This window comes from Bufo gargarizans, chromosome 2, assembly GCF_014858855.1.
Source record: "Bufo gargarizans isolate SCDJY-AF-19 chromosome 2, ASM1485885v1, whole genome shotgun sequence".
Classification (NCBI taxonomy): Eukaryota; Metazoa; Chordata; class Amphibia; order Anura; family Bufonidae; genus Bufo; species Bufo gargarizans.
The window spans coordinates 565,107,169-565,128,245 of record NC_058081.1 but is presented as its reverse complement, the minus strand read 5'-3'; the positions used below and the strand labels follow the sequence as shown (position 1 = coordinate 565,128,245).

Sequence of the window (21,077 nt, the reverse complement as noted above, 5' to 3'; positions counted from 1 at the left end):
CAGTGATTTGTCCTTGTTTCACAGATCGTTGATATGAGATGCTCTTTAAATACATTTTCAGCTGAGCAGTGTCCTTTAAATACGGATAACACACGGAGGGCAAAAAAAAAAAAAAAAGCCATGTGGACCAAACATGGAGCCTTCATGGACATCTTCACCGATAAACCACTGACTTAGCCCAAATAATACAATGATATTATCAGTGCACAAGTAGCCATACCATACAGTGCCCAGATAGTTTAACCCTTTGCAATTAACAAACTAGGGAACAAAGCTGGATCCAGTACAGCCAGTATTGCATAAGTCTGAACAGTAAGTATGTGGGATCATGGGTGCAGTCTCTGTGAACCCAGGCCATCAGAACCAGTGGTATGCCATTAGCAGGGACAAGGTATATGTCCTGTACAACTGCACAGTTTGCACACCCCTAAGACTGGCCATGGCTTACACCCTCAGAGACAGTGCCCACATCCTCCTCCTGAATACATAGAGCCATTGCTATTCAAAGCCAATGAGTATGCAGGTATTAATTAGGGTGAAGACTTGGATCAACACAAATGAGTCCCATTGATCAAAACTGTCTACAAAAAAAAAAGAATCTGGCCTTGCTGCCCATACCAACCAATTAAAGGCCAACTTTGATTTTGCAAACTGCACTAAGATTGGTCGCAATGGGTAACAAGGCGACATTTTCTGTTCGTTTTGATAAATGAGGACAAATATCTATATAAGAATTAACTGTCAGATCACAGGACAGAACGTGTCCACATGGGAGCTCTCTACTTAAAAATAGTCTTCACTTTTTTGTGTAAACTACAGGAATTTGTTCCTTTACGCAATATTTGTCAAAAAGGCATTCCAGCTATCAGCATTAAGACCTATCTGCAGGATAGGGGACAATAGGGGGGTCTAACTAATTGGGACCTCCCCAATATCTACAACGGAAGACTCCTCCCCAACAGAGTGGCACTCTCACTTGACTGTTTCCGTATCTTCCATAGAGCTTTATGAGGTGCTCATTGTGCACTTAATATAACTTGTGAATATGGGATATGAATTGGATATTGCAAGTCTTCTTGTTATCCTCTTCCTATTATCTGGCCAAGGAAGGGGAAATGGAAGTTTTCTATATAATCCTAAAAGCCTATGGAGCCTGTAGAGAGAAACTACTGTGTAGCAGATAGAATTTCCTGTGATCATATTTGTCTACAAAAGTGGCAAAATCAGCAAATCAAAAAAGGATTGGATCCCTCCAGGAACATCAGCCTGTTACAAATCTCTGTGTCATCAGCAAAAAGACACACCTTACCATCGAGGCCTTCTGCAATTTCGCTGATAAAGATCTTAAACAATATGGGTCCCAGAACAGATCCCTGAGGTACCCCACTGGTAACAACACCATGGTCTGAATATATTCCTTTGACAACAATCCTCTGTTGTCTGTCCCTCAGCCACTGCCTAATCCATTCAACAATATGGGAGTCCACGCACAAAGACTGCAATTTATTAAAAAGTCTTCTATGTGGGACAGTATAAAAAGCCTTACTAAAGGCCAGATGAGTCATGTCTACTGCACCTCCTCCATCTATTATTTTAGTCACCCAATCATAATAATCAATAAGATTAGTTTGACATGATCTCCCTGAAGTAAACCCATGCTGTTTTTCATCTTTCAATCCATGGGATTTTAGATGTTCCACGATCCTCTCCTTAAGTATGGTTTCCATTAACCACCTCCCGACCGCTGTACGCGTATATGCGTCCGGGAGGTGGTTGCTTTATTCCTCCTGGACGCATATACGCGTCTTCTCGCGAGACGCGAGATTTCTTGTGAACGCGCGCGCACAGGCGCGCGCGCTCACAGGAACGGAAGGTAAGCGAGTGGATCTCCAGCCTGCCAGCGGCGATCGCTCGCTGGCAGGCTGGAGATCCGAATTTTTTAACCCCTAACAGGTATATTAGACGCTGTTTTCATAACAGCGTCTAATATACCTCCTACCTGGTCCTCTGGTGGTCCCTTTTGTTAGGATCGACCACCAGAGGACTCAGGTAGGTCAGTACAGTCGCACCAAACACCACACTACACTACACTACACCCCCCCCCCCGTCACTTATTAACCCCTTATAAACCCCTGATCACCCATGATCACCCCATATAAACTCCCTGATCACCCCCCTGTCATTGATCACCGCCCTGTCATTGATCACCCCCCTGTCAGGCTCCGTTCAGACGTCCGTATGATTTTTACGGATCCACGGATACATGGATCGGATCCGCAAAAAGCATACGGACGTCTGAATGGAGCCTTACAGGGGGGTGATCAATGACAGGCGGGTGATCACCCATATACACTCCCTGATCACCCCCTGTCATTGATCACCCCCCTGTAAGGCTCCATTCAGACGTCCGCATGATTTTTACGGATCCGATCCATGTATCCATGGATCCGTAAAAATCATGCGGACGTCTGAATGGAGCCTTACAGGGGGGTGATCAGTGACAGGGGGGTGATCACCCTGATCACCCCCTGTCATTGATAACCCCCCTGTAAGGCTCCATTCAGACGTCCGCATGCGTTTTGTGGATCCGATCCATGTATCCATGGATCCGTAAAAAATCATGTGGATGTCTGAATGGAGCCTTACAGGGGGGGTGATCAGTGACAGGGGGGTGATCACCCTGATTACCCTGATCACCCCCTGTCATTGATAACCCCCCTGTAAGGCTCCATTCAGACGTCCGCATGCGTTCTGTGGATCCGATCCATGTATCCATGGATCCGTAAAAAATCATGCGGATGTCTGAATGGAGCCTTACAGGGGGGGTGATCAGTGACAGGGGGGTGATCACCCTGATTACCCTGATCACCCCCTGTCATTGATAACCCCCCTGTAAGGCTCCATTCAGACGTCCGCATGCGTTCTGTGGATCCGATCCATGTATCCATGGATCCGTAAAAAATCATGCGGATGTCTGAATGGAGCCTTACAGGGGGGGTGATCAATGACAGGGGGGTGATCAGGGAGTCTATATGGGTGATCACCCCCCTGTCATTGATCACCCCCCTGTCATTGATCACCCCCCCCCCCCTGGTAAGGCTCCATTCAGACATTTTTTTTGGCACAAGTTAGCGGAAATTTTTTGTTTGTTTTTGTTTTTTCTTACAAAGTCTCATATTCCACTAACTTGTGTCAAAAAATAAAATCTCACATGGACGCACCATACCCCTCACGGAATCCAAATGCGTAAACATTTTTAGACATTTATATTCCAGACTTCTTCTCACGCTTTAGGGCCCCTAAAAAGCCAGGGCAGTATAAATACCCCACATGTGACCCCATTTCGGAAAGAAGACACCCCAAGGTATTCCGTGAGGGGCATATTGAGTCCATGAAAGATTGAAATTTTTGTCCTAAGTTAGCGGAAAGTGAGACTTTGTGAGAAAAAAACAAAAAAAAATCAATATCCGCTAACTTATGCAAAAAAAAAAAAATTCTAGGAACTCGCCATGCCCCTCATTGAATACCTTGGGGTGTCTTCTTTCCAAAGTGGGGTCAAATGTGGGGTATTTATACTGCCCTGGCTTTTTAGGGGCCCGAAAGTGTGAGAAGAAGTCTGGGATCCAAATGTCTAAAAATGCCCTCCTAAAAGGAATTTGGGCCCCTTTGCGCATCTAGGCTGCAAAAAAGTGTCACACATGTGGTATCGCCGTACTCAGGAGAAGTTGGGGAATGTGTTTTGGGGTGTCATTTTACATATACCCATGCTGGGTGAGAAAAATATCTTGGTCAAATGCCAACTTTGTATAAAAAAATGGGAAAAGTTGTCTTTTGCCAAGATATTTCTCTCACCCAGCATGGATATATGTTAAATGACCCCCCAAAACACATTGCCCAACTTCTCCTGAGTACGGCGATACCACATGTGTGACACTTTTTTGCAGCCAAGGTGGGCAAAGGGGCACCTTTCGGATTTCGCAGGCCATTTTTTACACATTTTGATTGCAAGGTACTTCTTACACATTTGGGCCCCTAAATTGCCAGGGCAGTATAACTACGCCACAAGTGACCCCATTTTGGAAAGAAGACACCCCAAGGTATTCCATGGGGGGCACGGCGAGTTCCTAGAATTTTCTATTTTTTGTCACAATTTAGCGGAAAATGATGATTTTTTTATTTTTTTATTTTTTCCTTACAAAGTCTCATATTCCACTAATTTGCGACAAAAAATAAAAAATTCTAGGAACTCGCCATGCCCCTCACGGAATACCTTGGGGTGTCTTCTTTCCAAAATGGGGTCACTTGTGGGGTAGTTATACTGCCCTGGCAATTTAGGGGCCCAAATGTGTGAGAAGAACTTTGCAATCAAAATGTGTAAAAAATGCCCTGCAAAATCCGAAAGGTGCACTTTGGAATATGTGCCCCTTTGCCCACCTTGGCAGCAAAAAAGTGTGACACATCTGGTATCGCCATACTCAGGAGAAGTTGGGCAATGTGTTTTGGGGTGTCATTTTACATATACCCATGCTGGGTGAGAAAAATATCTTGGTCAAATGCCAACTTTGTATAAAAAAATGGGAAAAGTTGTCTTTTGACCAAGATATTTCTCTCACCCAGCATGGGTATATGTAAAATGACACCCCAAATCACATTCCCCAACTTCTCCTGAGTACGGCGATACCAGATGTGTGACACTTTTTTGATGCCAAGGTGGGCAAAGGGGCACATATTCCAAAGTGCACCTTTTGGATTTCACCGGTCATTTTTTACAGATTTTGATTGCAAAGTACTTCTCACACATATGGGCCCCTAAATTGCCAGGGCAGTATAACTACGCCACAAGTGACCCCATTTTGGAAAGAAGACACCCCAAGGTATTCCGTGAGGGGCATGGCGAGTTCCTAGAATTTTTTATTTTTTGTCGCAAGTTAGTGGAATATGAGACTTTGTAAGGAAAAAAGAGAAAAAAAAAAAATCATAATTTTCCGCTAACTTGTGACAAAAAATAAAAAATTCTAGGAACTCGCCATGCCCCTCACGGAATACCTTGGGGTGTCTTCTTTCCAAAATGGGGTCACTTGTGGCGTAGTTATACTGCCCTGGCAATTTAGGGGCCCAAATGTGTGAGAAGTACCTTGCAATCAAAATGTGTAAAAAATGGCCTGCAAAATCTGAAAGGTGCACTTTGGAATATGTGCCCCTTTGCCCACCTTGGCTGCAAAAAAGTGTGACACATCTGGTATCGCCGTACTCAGGAGAAGTTGGGGAATGTGTTTTGGGGTGTCATTTTACATATACCCATGCTGGATGAGAGAAATATCTTGGCAAAAGACAACTTTTCCCATTTTTTTATACAAAGTTGGCATTTGACCAAGATATTTTTCTCACCCAGCATGGGTATATGTAAAATGACACCCCAAAACACATTCCCCAACTTCTCCTGAGTACGGCGATACCAGATGTGTCACACTTTTTTGCTGCCAAGGTGGGCAAAGGGGCGCATATTCCAAAGTGCACCTTTTGGATTTCACCGGTCATTTTTTACACATTTTGATTGCAAAGTTCTTCTCACACATTTGGGCCCCTAAATTGCCAGGGCAGTATAACTACCCCACAAGTGACCCCATTTTGGAAAGAAGACACCCCAAGGTATTCTGTGAGGGGCATGGTGAGTTCCTAGAATTTTTTATTTTTTGTCGCAAGTTAGTGGAATATGAGACTTTGTAAGAAAAAATAAAAAAAATAAAATCATCATCATTTTCCGCTAACTTGTGACAAAAAATAAAAAGTTCTATGAACTCACTATGCCCATCAGCGAATACCTTAGGGTGTCTACTTTCCGAAATGGGGTCATTTGTGGGGTTTTTCTACTGTTTGGGCATTGTAGAACCTCAGGAAACATGACAGGTGCTCAGAAAGTCAGAGCTGTTTCAAAAAGCGGAAATTCACATTTTTGTACCATAGTGTGTAAATGCTATAACTTTTACCCAAACCATTTTTTTTTTTGCCCAAACATTTTTTTTTATCAAAGACATGTAGAACAATAAATTTGGCGAAAAATTTATATATGGATGTCGTTTTTTTTGCAAAATTTTACAGCTGAAAGTGAAAAATGTCATTTTTTTGCAAAAAAATCGTTACATTTTGATTAATAACAAAAAAAGTAAAAATGCCAGCAGCAATGAAATACCACCAAATGAAAGCTCTATTAGTGAGAAGAAAAGGAGGTAAAATTCATTTGGGTGGTAAGTTGCATGACCGAGCGATAAACGGTGAAAGTAGTGTAGTGCCGAAGTGTAAAAAGTGCTCTGGTCATGAAGGGGGTTTCACCTAGCGGGGCTGAAGTGGTTAATTTCCCCACTATTGATGTCAGGCTTATTGGCCTATAGTTGCCCGATTCCTCCCTAATACCTTTCTTGTGAATAGGCACAACATTTGCTAATTTCCAATCTTCTGGGACGACTCCTGTTGCCAGTGATTGGTTAAATAAATCTGTTAATGGTTTTGCTAGTTCGTCGCTGAGCTCTTTTAATAGCTTTGGGTGTATCCCATCAGGCCCCTGTGACTTATTTGTATTAATTTTAGATAGCTGACTTAGAACCTCTTCCTCTGTAAAGACACATGCATCAAAAGATTCATTAGTCTTCCTTCCTAACTGAGGTATTTTTCCTTAATTTTCCTTTGTAAAAACTGACCAGAAGTATTCATTGAGGCAGTCAGCTAGTTCTTTATCTTCTTCCATATACCTTCCTCCTTTTGTTTTTAATTTGGTAATTCCTTGTTTTAGTTTCCTTTTTTCATTTATGTATCTGAAGAATGTCTTATCACCTTTTTTCACTGAGCTAATTTCTCTTCTGCCTGTGCTTTAGAAGCTCTGTTTGGTCTCTCTCTGCCTAATCTTATAAATTTGCCTGTCATCCTCGTTTTTTATTTATTTATAATTACTAAATGCTATCTTTTGGTTTTTAATGATTTTGGCCACTTCTGCTGAGTACCACAGTGGTCTCTTCCTTTTTTTTGCTTTTACTGACAAAATGACTGTAGGGAAAGTAGGCTCCAGCTACAAACTGAGTAAGGTACATAGAGGAGGGTTCCATCTAAAAGAGGAAATGATTTGATCACAATATAGTTATGTACAGTACAGACCAAAAGTTTGGACACACCTTCTCATTCAGAGAGTTTTCTTTATTTTCATGACTATGAAAATTGTAGATTCACACTGAAGGCATCAAAACTATTAACACATGTGGAATTATATACATAACAAAAAAGTGTGAAACAACTGAAAATAGGTCATATTCTAGGTTCTTCAAAGTAGCCACCTTTTGCTTTGATTACTGCTTTGCACACTCTTGGCATTCTCTTGATGAGCTTCAAGAGGTAGTCACCTGAAATGGTTTTCACTTCACAGGTGTGCCCTGTCAGGTTTAATAAGTGGGATTTCTTGCCTTATAAATGGGGTTGGGACCATCAGTTGCGTTGTGGAGAAGTCAGGTGGATACACAGCTGATAGTCCTACTGAATAGACTGTTAGAATTTGTATTATGGCAAGAAAAAAGCAGCTAAGTAAAGAAAAACGAGTGGCCATCATTACTTTAAGAAATGAAGGTCAGTCAGTCCAAAAAATTGGGAAAACTTTGAAAGTGTCCCCAAGTGCAGTCACAAAAACCATCAAGTGCTACAAAGAAACTGGCTCACATGCGGACCGCCCCAGGAAAGGAAGACCAAGAGTCACCTCTGCTGCGGAGGATAAGTTCATCCGAGTCACCAGCCTCAGAAATTGCAGGTTAACAGCAGCTCAGATTAGAGACCAGGTCAATGCCACACAGAGTTCTAGCAGCAGACACATCTCTAGAACAACTGTTAAGAGGAGACTGTGTGAATCAGGCCTTCATAGTAGAATATCTGCTAGGCAACCACTGCTAAGGACAGGCAACAAGCAGAAGAGACTTGTTTGGGCTAAAGAACACAAGGAATGGACATTAGACCAGTGGAAATCTGTGCTTTGGTCTGATGAGTCCAAATTTGAGATCTTTGGTTCCAACCACCGTGTCTTTGTGCGACGCAGAAAAGGTGAACAGATGGACTTTACATGCCTGGTTCCCACCAAGCATGGAGGAGGAGGTGTGATGGTGTGGGGGTGCTTTGCTGGTGACACTGTTGGGGATTTATTCAAAATTGAAGGCATACTGAACCAGCATGGCTACCACAGCATCTTGCAGCGGTATGCTATTCCATCCGGTTTGCGTTTAGTTGGACCATCATTTATTTTTCAACAGGACAATGAGCCCAAACACACCTCCAGGCTGTGTAAGGGCTATTTGACCATGAAGGAGAGTGATGGGGTGCTGCGCCAGATGACCTGACCTCCACAGTCACCGGACCTGAACCCAATCGAGATGGTTTGGGGTGAGCTGGACCGCAGAGTGAAGGCAAAAGGGCCAACAAGTGCTAAGCATCTCTGGGAACTCCTTCAAGACTGTTGGAAGACTATTTCAGGTGACTACCTCTTGAAGCTCATCAAGAGAATGCCAAGAGTGTGCAAAGCAGTAACCAAAGCAAAAGGTGGCTACTTTGACAAACCTAGAACATGACATATTTTCAGTTGTTTCACACTTTTTTGTTATGTATATAATTCCACATGTGTTAATTCATAGTTTTGATGCCTTCAGTGTGAATCTACAATTTTCATAGTCATGAAAATAAAGAAAACTCTTTGAATGAGAAGGTGTGTCCAAACTTTTGGTCGGTACTGTACCTCATTACATTTATCTAGTGAATATTGCATTAATAAAATGTAAAATCTATATATTCAATGTCTGCAGAGTACGGTGGCATTGTGTTTGGTTTTACCTACTGCATGTTAGTAACAAGTCTGGGAAAAATTTAAGACTGTAGCATCAGACACGTTACTAAGCATATAAAATAATGATATTACTATTGCATAACGCTTATTTTTTTCATTGAGAGCAAAAATATGGATTAAAAACATGGATATACTCTTTTAGAAAAATATATCACACATGGCTTCCATGTTCTTTGTGCAGCCATAAGAGTCTACTTGGCTCAGCGATTGGTTCCGGAGTCGGGCACTTAGTTGTGTGCATGAGCCCTTCATTTTGTGCTTGATTGTTTCTTATACTCAAATGGCATGAACATACCATTAAGCTTTACCATGCGAGTTGTGGGTTCTTCACTTCTCACAGCTAGATTGGAATCTTGATGACCCTTGTTATGTCTTCTTGTTGCAATAGTATTTCTCATAGTACTAATATGTTCAGCTCCTAGAAAAAAAGAATCTACCTTACTGTACATTAAAACGCTATATACAAAAACAGTCACACATGCAAGCAGGAAAAAAAAAGCTAAGGGAGCACCTTATGGTATTCTACCAGATGGGATTGGACCAAAAACAAGCAATACAGGTGCAGTCACCTGCAATGATGCCTCCTAGACATCCATTACAGACAGTGATATCTCTAAAATCTGGTGATTTACAAGTGGTGTTTCTAATAAAGTATGGAGCCACAAATCATATGAGGTAAAATCCCCTTTCTGCTCAACCACATCCCCTTGGTGGGTGACGAGAAAAAAGTGTCTAACATGTCTAAAATGGTGCAAAGCATGTCAATTATTTGGTGCAAACTGCACCCGAATTTTGGAGCATTTTCCATAGTAAAATCTTCCCCATTATGTTCTATTCTAGAGGAGATGTGTTTTAGGGAGAGTATACGTCACTGTTTAATTTTCCGTTCTTCTGATCCGTCAGAAGAACAGAAAAAAAAAAACGCATCTTGAGCATCAGTTATGCACATTTAGCACCCATACGAGCCTTTTCCGGATCAGAAGAACAGAAGGCTAAACAGTGATGTGGACTCAGCCTTATAGCTCATGCACACGACCGTATGTATTTTGCAGTCCGCAAAAGATAAGGATGACATCCGTGTGCATTCCGTATTTTGCGGAACGGAACAGCTGGCCCCTAATAGAACAGTACTATTCTTGTCCGTAATACAGACAATAATAGGACATGTTGTATTTTTTGCAGAACGGAAATACGGACATATGGAAACGGAATGCACAAGAAATAACTTTTTTTTTTTTTGCGGACCCATTGAAATGAATGGTTCCACATACGGTCGGCAAAAAAAACGAAACAGACACAGAAAGAAAATACGTTCGTGTGCATGAGCAAGAGAGAAGAGTTGCGCCTGAGCACAACTATTTAAGATGAGCAGCCTCGCCCATAAGAAGTTTTGGTATGGCTTCTTAAGAGATAGCATAGTTGGAGCACCCCTCAATTGCTTCTTTCTTCTTTGCACTCAATTATAAACCAGCTATCTTAATGGTGTAAGACTATGTGCGACAGTTTTAGAAATTCAATGTACCTGGAATAAAAAAAAAAATTAAGCCTCTTTGCAAATAATCTTGATTATCCTACCATTTTGGGCATACAACTCCCATGCAGACTTTTGTTCCTCCATGGTTATAGGCTACAAACAAACCCTGTAGTCACAAGTTACTGTTTTTCATTTTCCTACATTCACCTATTGATGTTTTATGTCACATAAAGAGGTTACCTATCAGTGGTGCACTAAGGTAAGTTAAGGTTAAAAGGCTTTGGACATATTTTAGGCTAAAATACATTTTTCTTATAGTAGTTATAAAAAAATTAAAATAAAATAACCATTTGTCCTCTACAGCCAACACATTTTCACATACAATATGGTATAGGCTGCTATGTTTCCTTCACAGACTTCCCTCCAGACAGCTCATAAACAGAGATGAGCAAACTTTTCAAAAATTTGATTTGGACGGTTTGCTGAATTTTCCAAAAAGATTTGATTCGATTTAAATTTATTTGTGACGAATCGCATTAAAAAACAGCTAATTCCTGACTGCAAAGAGCCTGTATGTTGGTGTAGAACTCTGTGCATTGCAGAAACATGCATAGGTAGTTCGGTGTGGTAGTGAAATAGTTATTTTGCATCTGTAAGACCGTCAGTTGACACTTAGAATCACTTACGGGGCCAAAACTGAGAGGGTGTCAGCAGTAAGTTTGTGTTGGTGTCACTGTTTATTTTGCCCTTCTTCTGATGTGTTATATTAGAACAACCCCGAAAAAAACAGACCCTGCCTTTTAAGCATCTGCCTTCACACGGTCAGCATTTGGTCAGTAATTCATCAGTATTGCAAAGGCCCCAAAAAAACTGAAGTGGATCCAAAACAGAGATGACACATGACTGGAAAGTTTGCATGTCTTCTGTGTTTTGTACCCATTCCTGCTTTTGGCTTCCAAATCATGAGCATATCCTGATGCAAAATATGTCCGGTCATACTGGCCTTACGGATGATCCAAAGACAGGATCTGTTGTGTTTTTCATTTTTCCATCCTTCTGACAAATCAGAAGAAGGGTAAAATAAATGGTGATGTCAACAAGGTTAAACATGGACACTAGTGGTCCAGTCTTAGAGTGGTGAGGGTGGAAAACGCATAAGGAGTCAACACAGTGGCCAGTCACAGAGTGGTGAGGGTGGCAAACACATGAGGCGTCAACATAGTGGTCAGTCACAGAGTGGAGAGGGTGGAAAACGCATGAGGAGTTAACACAGTGGCCCAATTACAGAGTGGTGAGGAATCAACCGCATAAAGAGTCAACATAGTGGTCAGTCACAGACTGAGGAGGGTGGCAAACGCATGAGAAGTCAACACAAAGGCCCAGTCACAGAGTGGTTAGGTGGCAACCACATGAGGAGTCAACATAGTAGCCCAGTCACAGAGTGGTGAGGGTGGCAACCACATTAGGAGTCAACACAGTGGCCCAGTCACAGAGTGGTGAGGGTGGCAAACGCATAAGGAGTAAACACAGTGGCCCAGTCACAGGGTGGGGGGCAACAGCAGTGGCAGTAACAGAACAAGATTGTGGGTGGCAGTAGGAGAACATGGCAGCAGGTATGTCTCATCAGGCGGGTGGAAGCATCAGAATAGTGGCTGGTGTCCAGAAGAAAGGGGTCTCTTTTCACAAAGTTTGGGTGTGGCACCCAGAATGATCTAGTCTGATGCATTAGGCACTGGTGTGTGGAAATACTGGCTGATCCACACCTGATTTATCTTCACAGAGGTCAGTCTCTCCACATTTTGGGTGGAAAGGCAAGTTCTCCTTGGGGTAAATATGCCCCCTGTCGCACTAAATACCTGCTCTGATGTCACACTACTGGTCAGGCAGGAAAGCTTATCCAGAGCAAACTATGGCAGATGCGGCCACAAATCAAGTTTGGTTGCCCAGTAGTCTAGGGGATCTTTGATGTCGGGTAGGAGAGTGCAGTCTAAGTATGCCACCACCTGCTGGTTCAGGTTCTGCTCCATGTCTTGCTGCTGCTGTTGCTGGCGGGTGGTTTCTTCAGTAGGTGGATGAAGAAAAGTGCTCATTAGAGACTCCAGACTTAAGTTGCTGCCGATGGGGCTGGTGCTGCTCCTGCCCCCCCCCCCCCCTCCTCCGGTAGCCATGGTAGTGGAAAGTGAGCACAGAGGGCTCCCCACGTGAGGATGGACGATGACACATATAGGCAGCGGCCAACTGACTACATAGGATGCTTCGGTAGTAGTTGAGTTTATCCTCCCTCTCAGCTGGTGGAAAAAAACCCCATTTTCGAGCGGTAACAAGGGTCTAACATGGTGGACAACCAGTAGTCATCCCTCTGCCGAATGGTGATAATACGGCTGTCACTACACAAGCAACTCAGCATGCATCTGGCCATTTGTGCAAGGGACTCAGAGGGACTCCCTGTCTCTATTTCCACTGCATACTGCCACTGTGTCTCGGGGTAATCTGCCTGATCTTCCTCATCATCCTCTACCTCCTCCTGCTCCTCTCCTGTGACTTGTGCAGAAAAAACACCCATTTCTGTATACATTGTTTGTGCGTGAATGTCCGCCTCCACCACCTCCAGTTCATCCCCCACAGGGATCAAGTGGACGTGAGATGTAGGCACCTTGTCTCCTGTCCCCTGTCCAGACAGATTTAGCAGCATCTGCTGCAGGACGTGAAGGAGTGGAATGACGTTGTTCATCCCGTAGTCCTGGAAACTGATACTTAAGGTGGTCTCTTCAAAGGGTCTGAGCAAACGGCAGGTGTTACGCATACGCTGCCACTGGCTAATGTTGAAGCTACACAGGGGAGTGCTCCTGTCTGCCTGCATCATCAAGAAATTATTGATGGCCTTCCTTTGCTCATATAGTCGGTCCAACATATGGAGGGTGGAGTTCCAATGTCGCATATCAGGAGATGTTGGGGAATGCTATTCTGCTTTTGCAGCTCAAGGAGGGCATGCTTTGCAGTGTAAGAGTGGCTGAAGTGCATGCACAGTTTCCTAGCCATTTTAGGATGTCTTGCAGTTGGGTGGAAGACTTCAGGAAATGCTTTACAATCAGATTAAAAACGTGCGGCATGCAGGGCACAGTTGGCGAGGAGACAGCCAGGATTCAATTTCCTCTTAAAGGAAGTGGAGCAGTTCCACCCTGGTGTGACTCAGTTTGCCTAGGCAAACCAGGTGCAGAACAGTGTGACACCACTGTATTCTGCACAGGTGGTATGCTAGAGTAGTACTCTGAATTGTGCCTGCAGTGGAGGCTGAGGACAAGGTGGAGAATGAGGAAGCGGAGGAGGACATTGGCACAGGGCCCACAGCTTGATAATGTGGAGGTGGCAGTGCCATCACCTGGCCAAGTTGCTGGTATGGCTGGGCAGGAACCACATTTACCCAGTGGGCCGCAAAGGACATATATTGTCCTTGACCGTAGTTACAGCTCCACATGTCAGCACTGCTGTGAACTTTACCAGACACAGACAGGCTCAAAACTTGGCCCACCTTCTGTTCAACATGTGTGCAGGGCTGGTAGAGCCTTTTTGGAGAAGTAATGACGGCTTGAGACTCTCCAACTTTGCTCGGCACAAGCCATCAGTTCTCTGAAAGGTGCAGAGTCCACCACATGAGAAGGAAGGCACTGTAGTACCAGCAACTTGGCCAGGAGCACGTTTAGCTTCTGCACCGTTGGATGAGTGCACAGATACTATTGTCTTTTTGCAATCGCGATGGTGATCGATTGCTGACGAAATGAGTGACAAGGAGTAGGAGGAGCAGGAGCATCAGGACCAGTACATGAAGGGAAGGAAACACAGCTCCCTTCTGCCGAGGTGGTGGAGCCTTGACTGCAAGAGAAGGGGTGCAGGCCACTGGGTGATGCAGTACATTAGTGTAGTGCCATGGTTTTCCCAGGCCACTTTATGGTGACATTGCTTGTGTTGACACAGGGCTGTGGTGCCAACATTGGCACCCTGGCCACACTTCACCTTCTGCCCACAGATTCTACAAATCACCAAGCTGACGTCCTCCGGCTGCTTGATGAATAATTCCCACACCACCGAGTATGGCATTTTCCCCTCACCACTTCGTGCTGAATGCCGCTGCCTCCGCGAACCCGTGCACTGCTAGTTCTTTCCAGACAGGTAGGCTCCTGCGTAGCAGATGGTGTACCCCGGGTACATTTGGCTCAGACCTCACACTTCTGCCACCCTGCTGACTCATGGCCACACTAACACCCTGCTGGCTCAGCCGCTGCCTCACGTGCAAGCTGACACCCTCTTTTCCTAATGAAGATGAAGCCCCCTCTTCACCTGGCTCCCACGTGCGATCGGCTACATCATCGGCTACTGTCTGCACGTCACTGATATCACCCTCACCAGTCTCAGGGCATTGTGCCTGACCACTCGCAACACAAGCTCCCAAGCGACTCTCATCGTCGCTATTTGCCCAACTACCGGAGGAAGCAATGGATCTCTTCTCTGGATCTTGGCTGGGCAGTAGCTGCTGACTGTCCTCTAGAAGCTCATCCTCGCTGAAAAGTGGAGCTGAGCCGACGGCAGAAAAACAGAACAGAAAATGACAGAGACAGGTTCAGGACAGGTGGGGGCACAAAGCTTGTTCCCGGGCCATGCCAACTAAGTGTGGTGTCAGAGGAACCCAGCGACTCCTGGCTGGGGGTGTCTGATGTCACTTGCGACGAAGTAGAAGACCGAGTCAACCATTCAAGGACAGCTGGGTTGCTGGTCAAAACACGACCGCTAGATGACACCGGCAGCTCTGGCCTGTCGCTGCGACTGCTGCTACCCACCTCCCCCCTCTTCTGCTGCTACTCCTGGCAGTTCCAGACACATTTTGGCCACTGCCCCTTTTCTTAAAAGGGCCTGTCACCTGTCTGTCTGACATACTTTACTGTAACTGTAAGGCTAAAAGAGCAGTAGTGTCAGGCCGCAATTTCTCACCAACTCCAACTAGGGATTAAGAGATATATTTACGTGTAATATAATATGAGCACCCTAAAACTTGTAGTATCAGACCGCAATTTCACCCCAGAATCAAAGATGAATGGATGTACTTATATTTAAAATAAAAACACCCCAAAACTGGTTGCATAAGACCGCACTTTCACTCCAGAATCAAGGATGAATGGATGTACTTATAAATAAAAACAATTCACCCCAAAACTTTCATCAGACCGCAATTTCACCCCAAAATATGTACTTATATATAAAATAAAAACACCCCAAAACTGGTTGTATCAGACTTCAATTTCACTCCAGACTCAAGGATGAATGGATGTACTTCTAAATTAAAAAATAATCACTCTAAAACTTGTTGTATCAGATTGCAATTTCACCCCAAAATTAAGGATAAATTCTTGTACTTATATATAAAATAAAAACACCCCAAAACGTGTTGTATCAGATTGCAATTTCACCCCAAAAACAGAATCAAGGATTACTGGAATTACTGATGTATCAAAGAATGCAAAAAAAAACTAAAATCTGCAGTACTTTTTGTAACCCCAATTAGTGCAGCAAGGTGTAATAAAGTAGCTCCTATTACCCAGGCTTTGCAATTGGTCCCTGCTCTCTCCCTACAGTGTGGATAATGCCTCCTTCTTATATCCCTACACTATGAATAATCTTTCCCTGAACTGCTCAATAGTTATATTTCCACATTAAAGTCTTTCCTAATCACTGTCCCTAGTGCCTGTAACATCTCTTCCTGCACTAAGTTCACTGGAAAATGTGGGTGATCTCTTGTTCCCAGGCTTCTTACTTCCTCGTTCCAACATTATCAAATTGATAAATATTCAGCTCTTTCTTTTAAGAGCCCCCTAAAAGTATGCTGATCACAGTTTAAGGGCTTGTTCACACGACCGTTGGTGTCCTGTACCCATATTGCGGACCGCATTTGCGGATCCGCAATACACGGACACCGTCCCTTGGGCATTTCGCATCACGGATTCTGACCCATTCATTTCAATGGGTCAGCAAATCCGGAGATGCGGAACGGTGTGTGTAACGGATCTCCTGGCACCCTGACTGGGTACCTTGGTTGATGGATGCTTCTAGTGCTTCCCGGGGGCTCCAAGCACTCCACTTGACACTGTAAGCACTGCAGACCCCATGAACTGCCGCCGCTTGGTTGGGATCTCGCCATCCTCTACCCACCCTGGACCTATGACAAGGCTCCGGGCTCCAGTGGGTGAACCTTTCTTTCTTCAAAGAGTGATGCAGGAACAGCTCTTAAAAGAGCTCAGTGATTATAGCCAGGGGAGTATACAGCATATAGCAATCCCCAGTGTAGATACAGCCTTTCCCCCCACACATGAGATGATGCTCTATGTTGAGGGTAAAACAGGACTCTTTAATGGGGCTACATGTCAGCCTTTTATGCAGGTCTTCCAGCAAGGGACACTCCCCCTGGGGACATTGTGGAAGACTGTGACAGTTTATACATTAGCCAATCACATGCATTTACAGTATTGAAACCTTCCCAGCAATTGTACACAACCCCCCCCCCCCTTCTCTGTCAGTGATGCAATCAACAAAATACAATGGGCATTGCCTGTGATACAATTACCAAACACAATTGACAAAACACAATGGGCTCTGACTGTGATACAATTACCAAACATAATGGGCTAACTTAATCACTCACAGGCAGAAAACACACATTTTTCCCAAAACACCTCACAACCCCACATATCCCTATAAATTATATATCCACGGATAGCTCTGATCTGGGCAAACAACATATCCAAAAATCACCCAGATCTGAGCAGTTCCCGAATTCCATGGAAGTCATATTTGACCGATCGCAAGCATGGCTTTCCTGCCCAAAACAGTTTCACAGATTTAGGCTGTGCAGCTGGTCTATCTTCTCCTTCAAAGTTAATATATGCCATAATCCTGAGGCAAGAGGCTGGCAAACAGGACCCTCCAAAACCCAGTAGAGAGGTTAGTTTCATCACAGTGCGGAACGGAAGCATGGAACGGAACACTACGGAAGCACTACGGAGTGCTTTTTGGGGTTCCGTTCCATGCCTCCGGACCGCAATAATATAGAACATGCTCTATCTTTTTAAGGAACGGAGGGAGTGAATGGGTCTGTGATCCCCATGCGCCTGCCTGCCCCACGGAAGGTGCCTGTGCACTGCGGACCGCAACTTGCGGTCCACAGCACGGGCTTCACATGTTCGTGTGAACGAGCTCTAACTCTTGGCTGGTACCCCCAAGGATCAATGGGCTGTCATATGTAATACACAGAAATGCTGGATTCCCCCCAGAAGGAGAATTTGAGAGATCCCCACTGAGAGTGCTTTGCCTATAAAAATGAATGAAAAATGCTGCCTAAAACTGTGATTATGATGCAGCAAGGTTCCCATAAAAACATTTCTGACATGGTCACGATTACAATTTTACAGGGAGTTAAAGGCTTCTGTGGAACACTTGCCTAATAGACTGGTTGCTAGACTTGTGCTGCCTGAAAACAACATTTCTTTTCTTGAGAAGTACCGTATTTATCGGCGTATAACACGCACTTTTTCCCCCTGAAAATAGGGGGCAAATGATGTATGCGTGTTATACGCCGATATAAAGTTAAGAAGCCATGTTTTTACATACCGAATGTATAACATTAAGACGGCGCAGCGCCTGCCGCAGCTCCCTCCTCATGCGCCGCCTGTCCCAGCTCCCTCTGTCATGCGGCGCCTGCCCCAGCTTACTCTGTCATGCGCCGCTTGCCTGTTCATTCATATAGTAAGATAAGCAGGCAGGCGGCGCATGAGGAGGGAGCTGGGGCAGGCGGCGCATGAGGAGGGAGCTGGGGCAGGCGGCGCATGAGGAGGGAGCTGGGGCAGGCGGCGCATGAGGAGGGAGCTGTGGCAGGCAGCGCATCAGGAGGGAGCTGAGACAGGCGGCGCATGACCGAGGGAGATGCCGGTCTGCGCCGTCTTAATGTTATACCTCCGGTACTACAGTAAGTACCGTACAATTAGATATAGAGTCAGATTGAATGTTTAACAGTTGCGGGGCCCGGTGTATTAGAGTAGAGTCACTGCACCGGGCCCCGCCATGAGTGTTCCCGCCTCATCTCTCCACACTTATCCATCTGATGGGGGATCTGTAGATGACACTTATGGGGATCTGTGGATGACATAAGTGTCATCCACAGAGCCCCATAAGTGTCATCCTTTTACATTATTTACCTTATAAGTGGTATTAATATTAATAAAAAAAAGTTCTGAGCTACCCTTTTTTTCCTGAAATTTCCCTCTTAAAATGAAGGTGCGTGTTATACGCTTGTGCGTGTTATACGCCGATAAATACAGTAAATCCATAGCAACCAGACCTGACAGCTAAACTCATAAATAGGTCAGTGCCCTGTTGGTTGTACTGATAGAGAAACATCTTGACTTACATATAGACACATACGCTCTAGAAATGCACCAGCTGGAGCAGTTAGGGACCAATTCTGGCCTAGGTTCTTCATGCACCATACATATCTCAAGATTGCATACACTTAATCAAAAGTGGTGTAAAAGAAAACTGGCTTAGTTGCCCATAGCAACCAATCAGATTCCACCTTTTATTTTTCAAAGCTCCTTTGGAAAATGAAAAGCGGAAGATGATTGGTTGCTATGGGCAACTAAGCCAGTTTTTCTTTACACCAGCTCAACTGTTGGAGTCCAATGACTTTCATTTTTTGCTGTTCATCTTATAATCCCTATGTCTAAATTACTAAAAGGTCATAAACACTTATTTAAGCACAGTCTAGTAAGATAGAGTGTTTATAAGGTCAGCAATCAGGAGCGCGTCAGCTGAGCTGCCTGACGAAAAGAGTGAAAAATACAATGCCTGCTACAGGCCTGTACAGAGAAAAGGGCACCAAATTCATAAAGGCCAACTGAAAAAAAAAGATTTTTAGCTCAAAATGAGTACAATGCAAAAATTTTAAAAAATTGCCCCAAAAGGTGCCCACAGCCTTTAAGGAAGCACTGCTAGAAATTTTACCCTACTTACATCCATCGGATGTTCAGAATGTAAGCTCAACACATGAGACATATTTATATGCCACGCTTGGTAGACTGTTACAGGTCTGGTGATCACTTACCTGCTGCACACTTTACACGCAAGCAATGTGAGAAGTTGTTTTCAATATGAGGTTTCAGTGCTGCGAGAGACGTATTTAGATTTTGCAAAATGGTGGAAATGGTAACACTTTCATTAGGGCAAGCTGATGGAATCTACAAAATGGAGGACAGAATACAGTTATGGCAACCTGAGTGCAAACAGAGCTGCAGATTCCAGACCTATGTCAGCTTTTTGCCCAACAGATCCAACTTAATTGTACAAATCAAGTAAAATTGTATATGCATCAATTGAGCAGAAAGGACTTTCTACTGGCAACCCTAAAGGTATCCCATAAATGCAGTTTTTACAATAAGTGATCACAGTGGAACATCTGAAACCGAGATAAATGAATAATAAATCCATAGGTCATAAAAAAAACTAATGTAAAGTACAGTAACTCCTGCAGTTTGGGCACACCAGGCTTGTGGCAAGCAAACGTCTATGGGGCTATTCACATGCCATTTTGACTGCACCACTGAAATCAATGGCCCGTTTTTAATGGCTGGTTAGACAGAAGTGCACCCGTCTAAAAATGTGTACACTATGAAAAAAACTCACCTATCCACAGGCACATATGGGAATACTTGTTCTTGCTCTGCACTGGAGGCAGTAGGACCTGATGCTCCCAGCGTTGTGATGTCACATGATCATGCGGAGAGTCAGGTCCTGCTGCCTCAGGTGCAGAGCAAGTGTAAGTGCTCCTGTATGTGCCTGTGGAGATGTAAATATTTTTTCCACTTTTTTTATTTTACTTTGTTCGGTTGGAGGGAAGGGGGCATTATATATACTGAGGGACAACGGAGGTGCATTATATATATTGAGGGTGCTTGAGTGCCATTAAATATATACAGAGGACAGTGTGGGGGGCATTAGTTATCATCCATGGCACAACTGAAGGGCTTGTCTGAGACTCAACCAAAAAAAAATGGGTGGATAGTGTGTGAATAAATAAAAAAAAAAAACATTCACCTGCTCTGGTTGTCCCAGTTCCTGCATTGTGGCTCTATCTCCTCTACATCTTGCCCCAGCCTGGACAAAGGTGTGACTGGAAGACTCCGTGCCTGTTACTACTACAGACCAATAAGTGGCCTCAGTAGGGATTCTGCAGGCTGAGCATTATTGAGCTTGCACATGTCACTGCTAAGGCCAAGTCATATCAAAGTACATGGAACTCATACATTACCTCGTTCAAACAGCCATATGTATGGGTCCACATCCATTCCATAATTTTGCGGAACGGATGCGGACCCGTTCATTTCAATAGGTCTGCAAAACATGCGGACAGCCCACGAGTGCTGTCCACATCCGTAGTTCTGCATTTTGCTGCCCTGCAAACAATATACAGCATGTCCTATTCTTGCAGATAAAAATAAGCATTTCTATATAGCAAAATGCACAATGCACATGGCCGGTATCGGTATTTTGCAGATTCGCAATTTGCGGACTGTAAAACACAGCAATCTGAATGAGCTAATATGAAAACTTTCAGTCAAAAATAGAACATTGCAATTCACAAATGCAGTTACCAAGTTTACACACACGTATGAGGTCTAACTGTCATATGGCATGTATTTC

General features: G+C 44.1%; 1 protein-coding gene across 20 annotated transcripts in view; it reads right to left on the bottom strand.

Annotated features, from left to right (window-relative positions):
- FLT3LG (fms related receptor tyrosine kinase 3 ligand) overlaps positions 1–21,077 on the bottom strand; it is a 254,839-nt gene that overhangs the window by 102,818 nt on the left and 130,944 nt on the right. For 19 of the 20 annotated variants that reach the window (XR_006387915.1, XR_006387910.1, XR_006387912.1 and 16 more), the window contains 2 exons: positions 19,483–19,615; positions 9,162–9,284 (listed from right to left, as the gene is read on the bottom strand). Coding sequence is in view for 14 of the 20 variants with exons in the window: in XM_044281659.1 (XP_044137594.1) it covers positions 9,162–9,284; positions 19,483–19,615 (256 nt within the window). In the remaining 6 variants the exon portion in view is untranslated. The remainder of the gene's footprint in view (positions 1–9,161; positions 9,285–19,482; positions 19,616–21,077) is intronic. The other variant, XM_044281673.1, reaches the window with a different exon arrangement.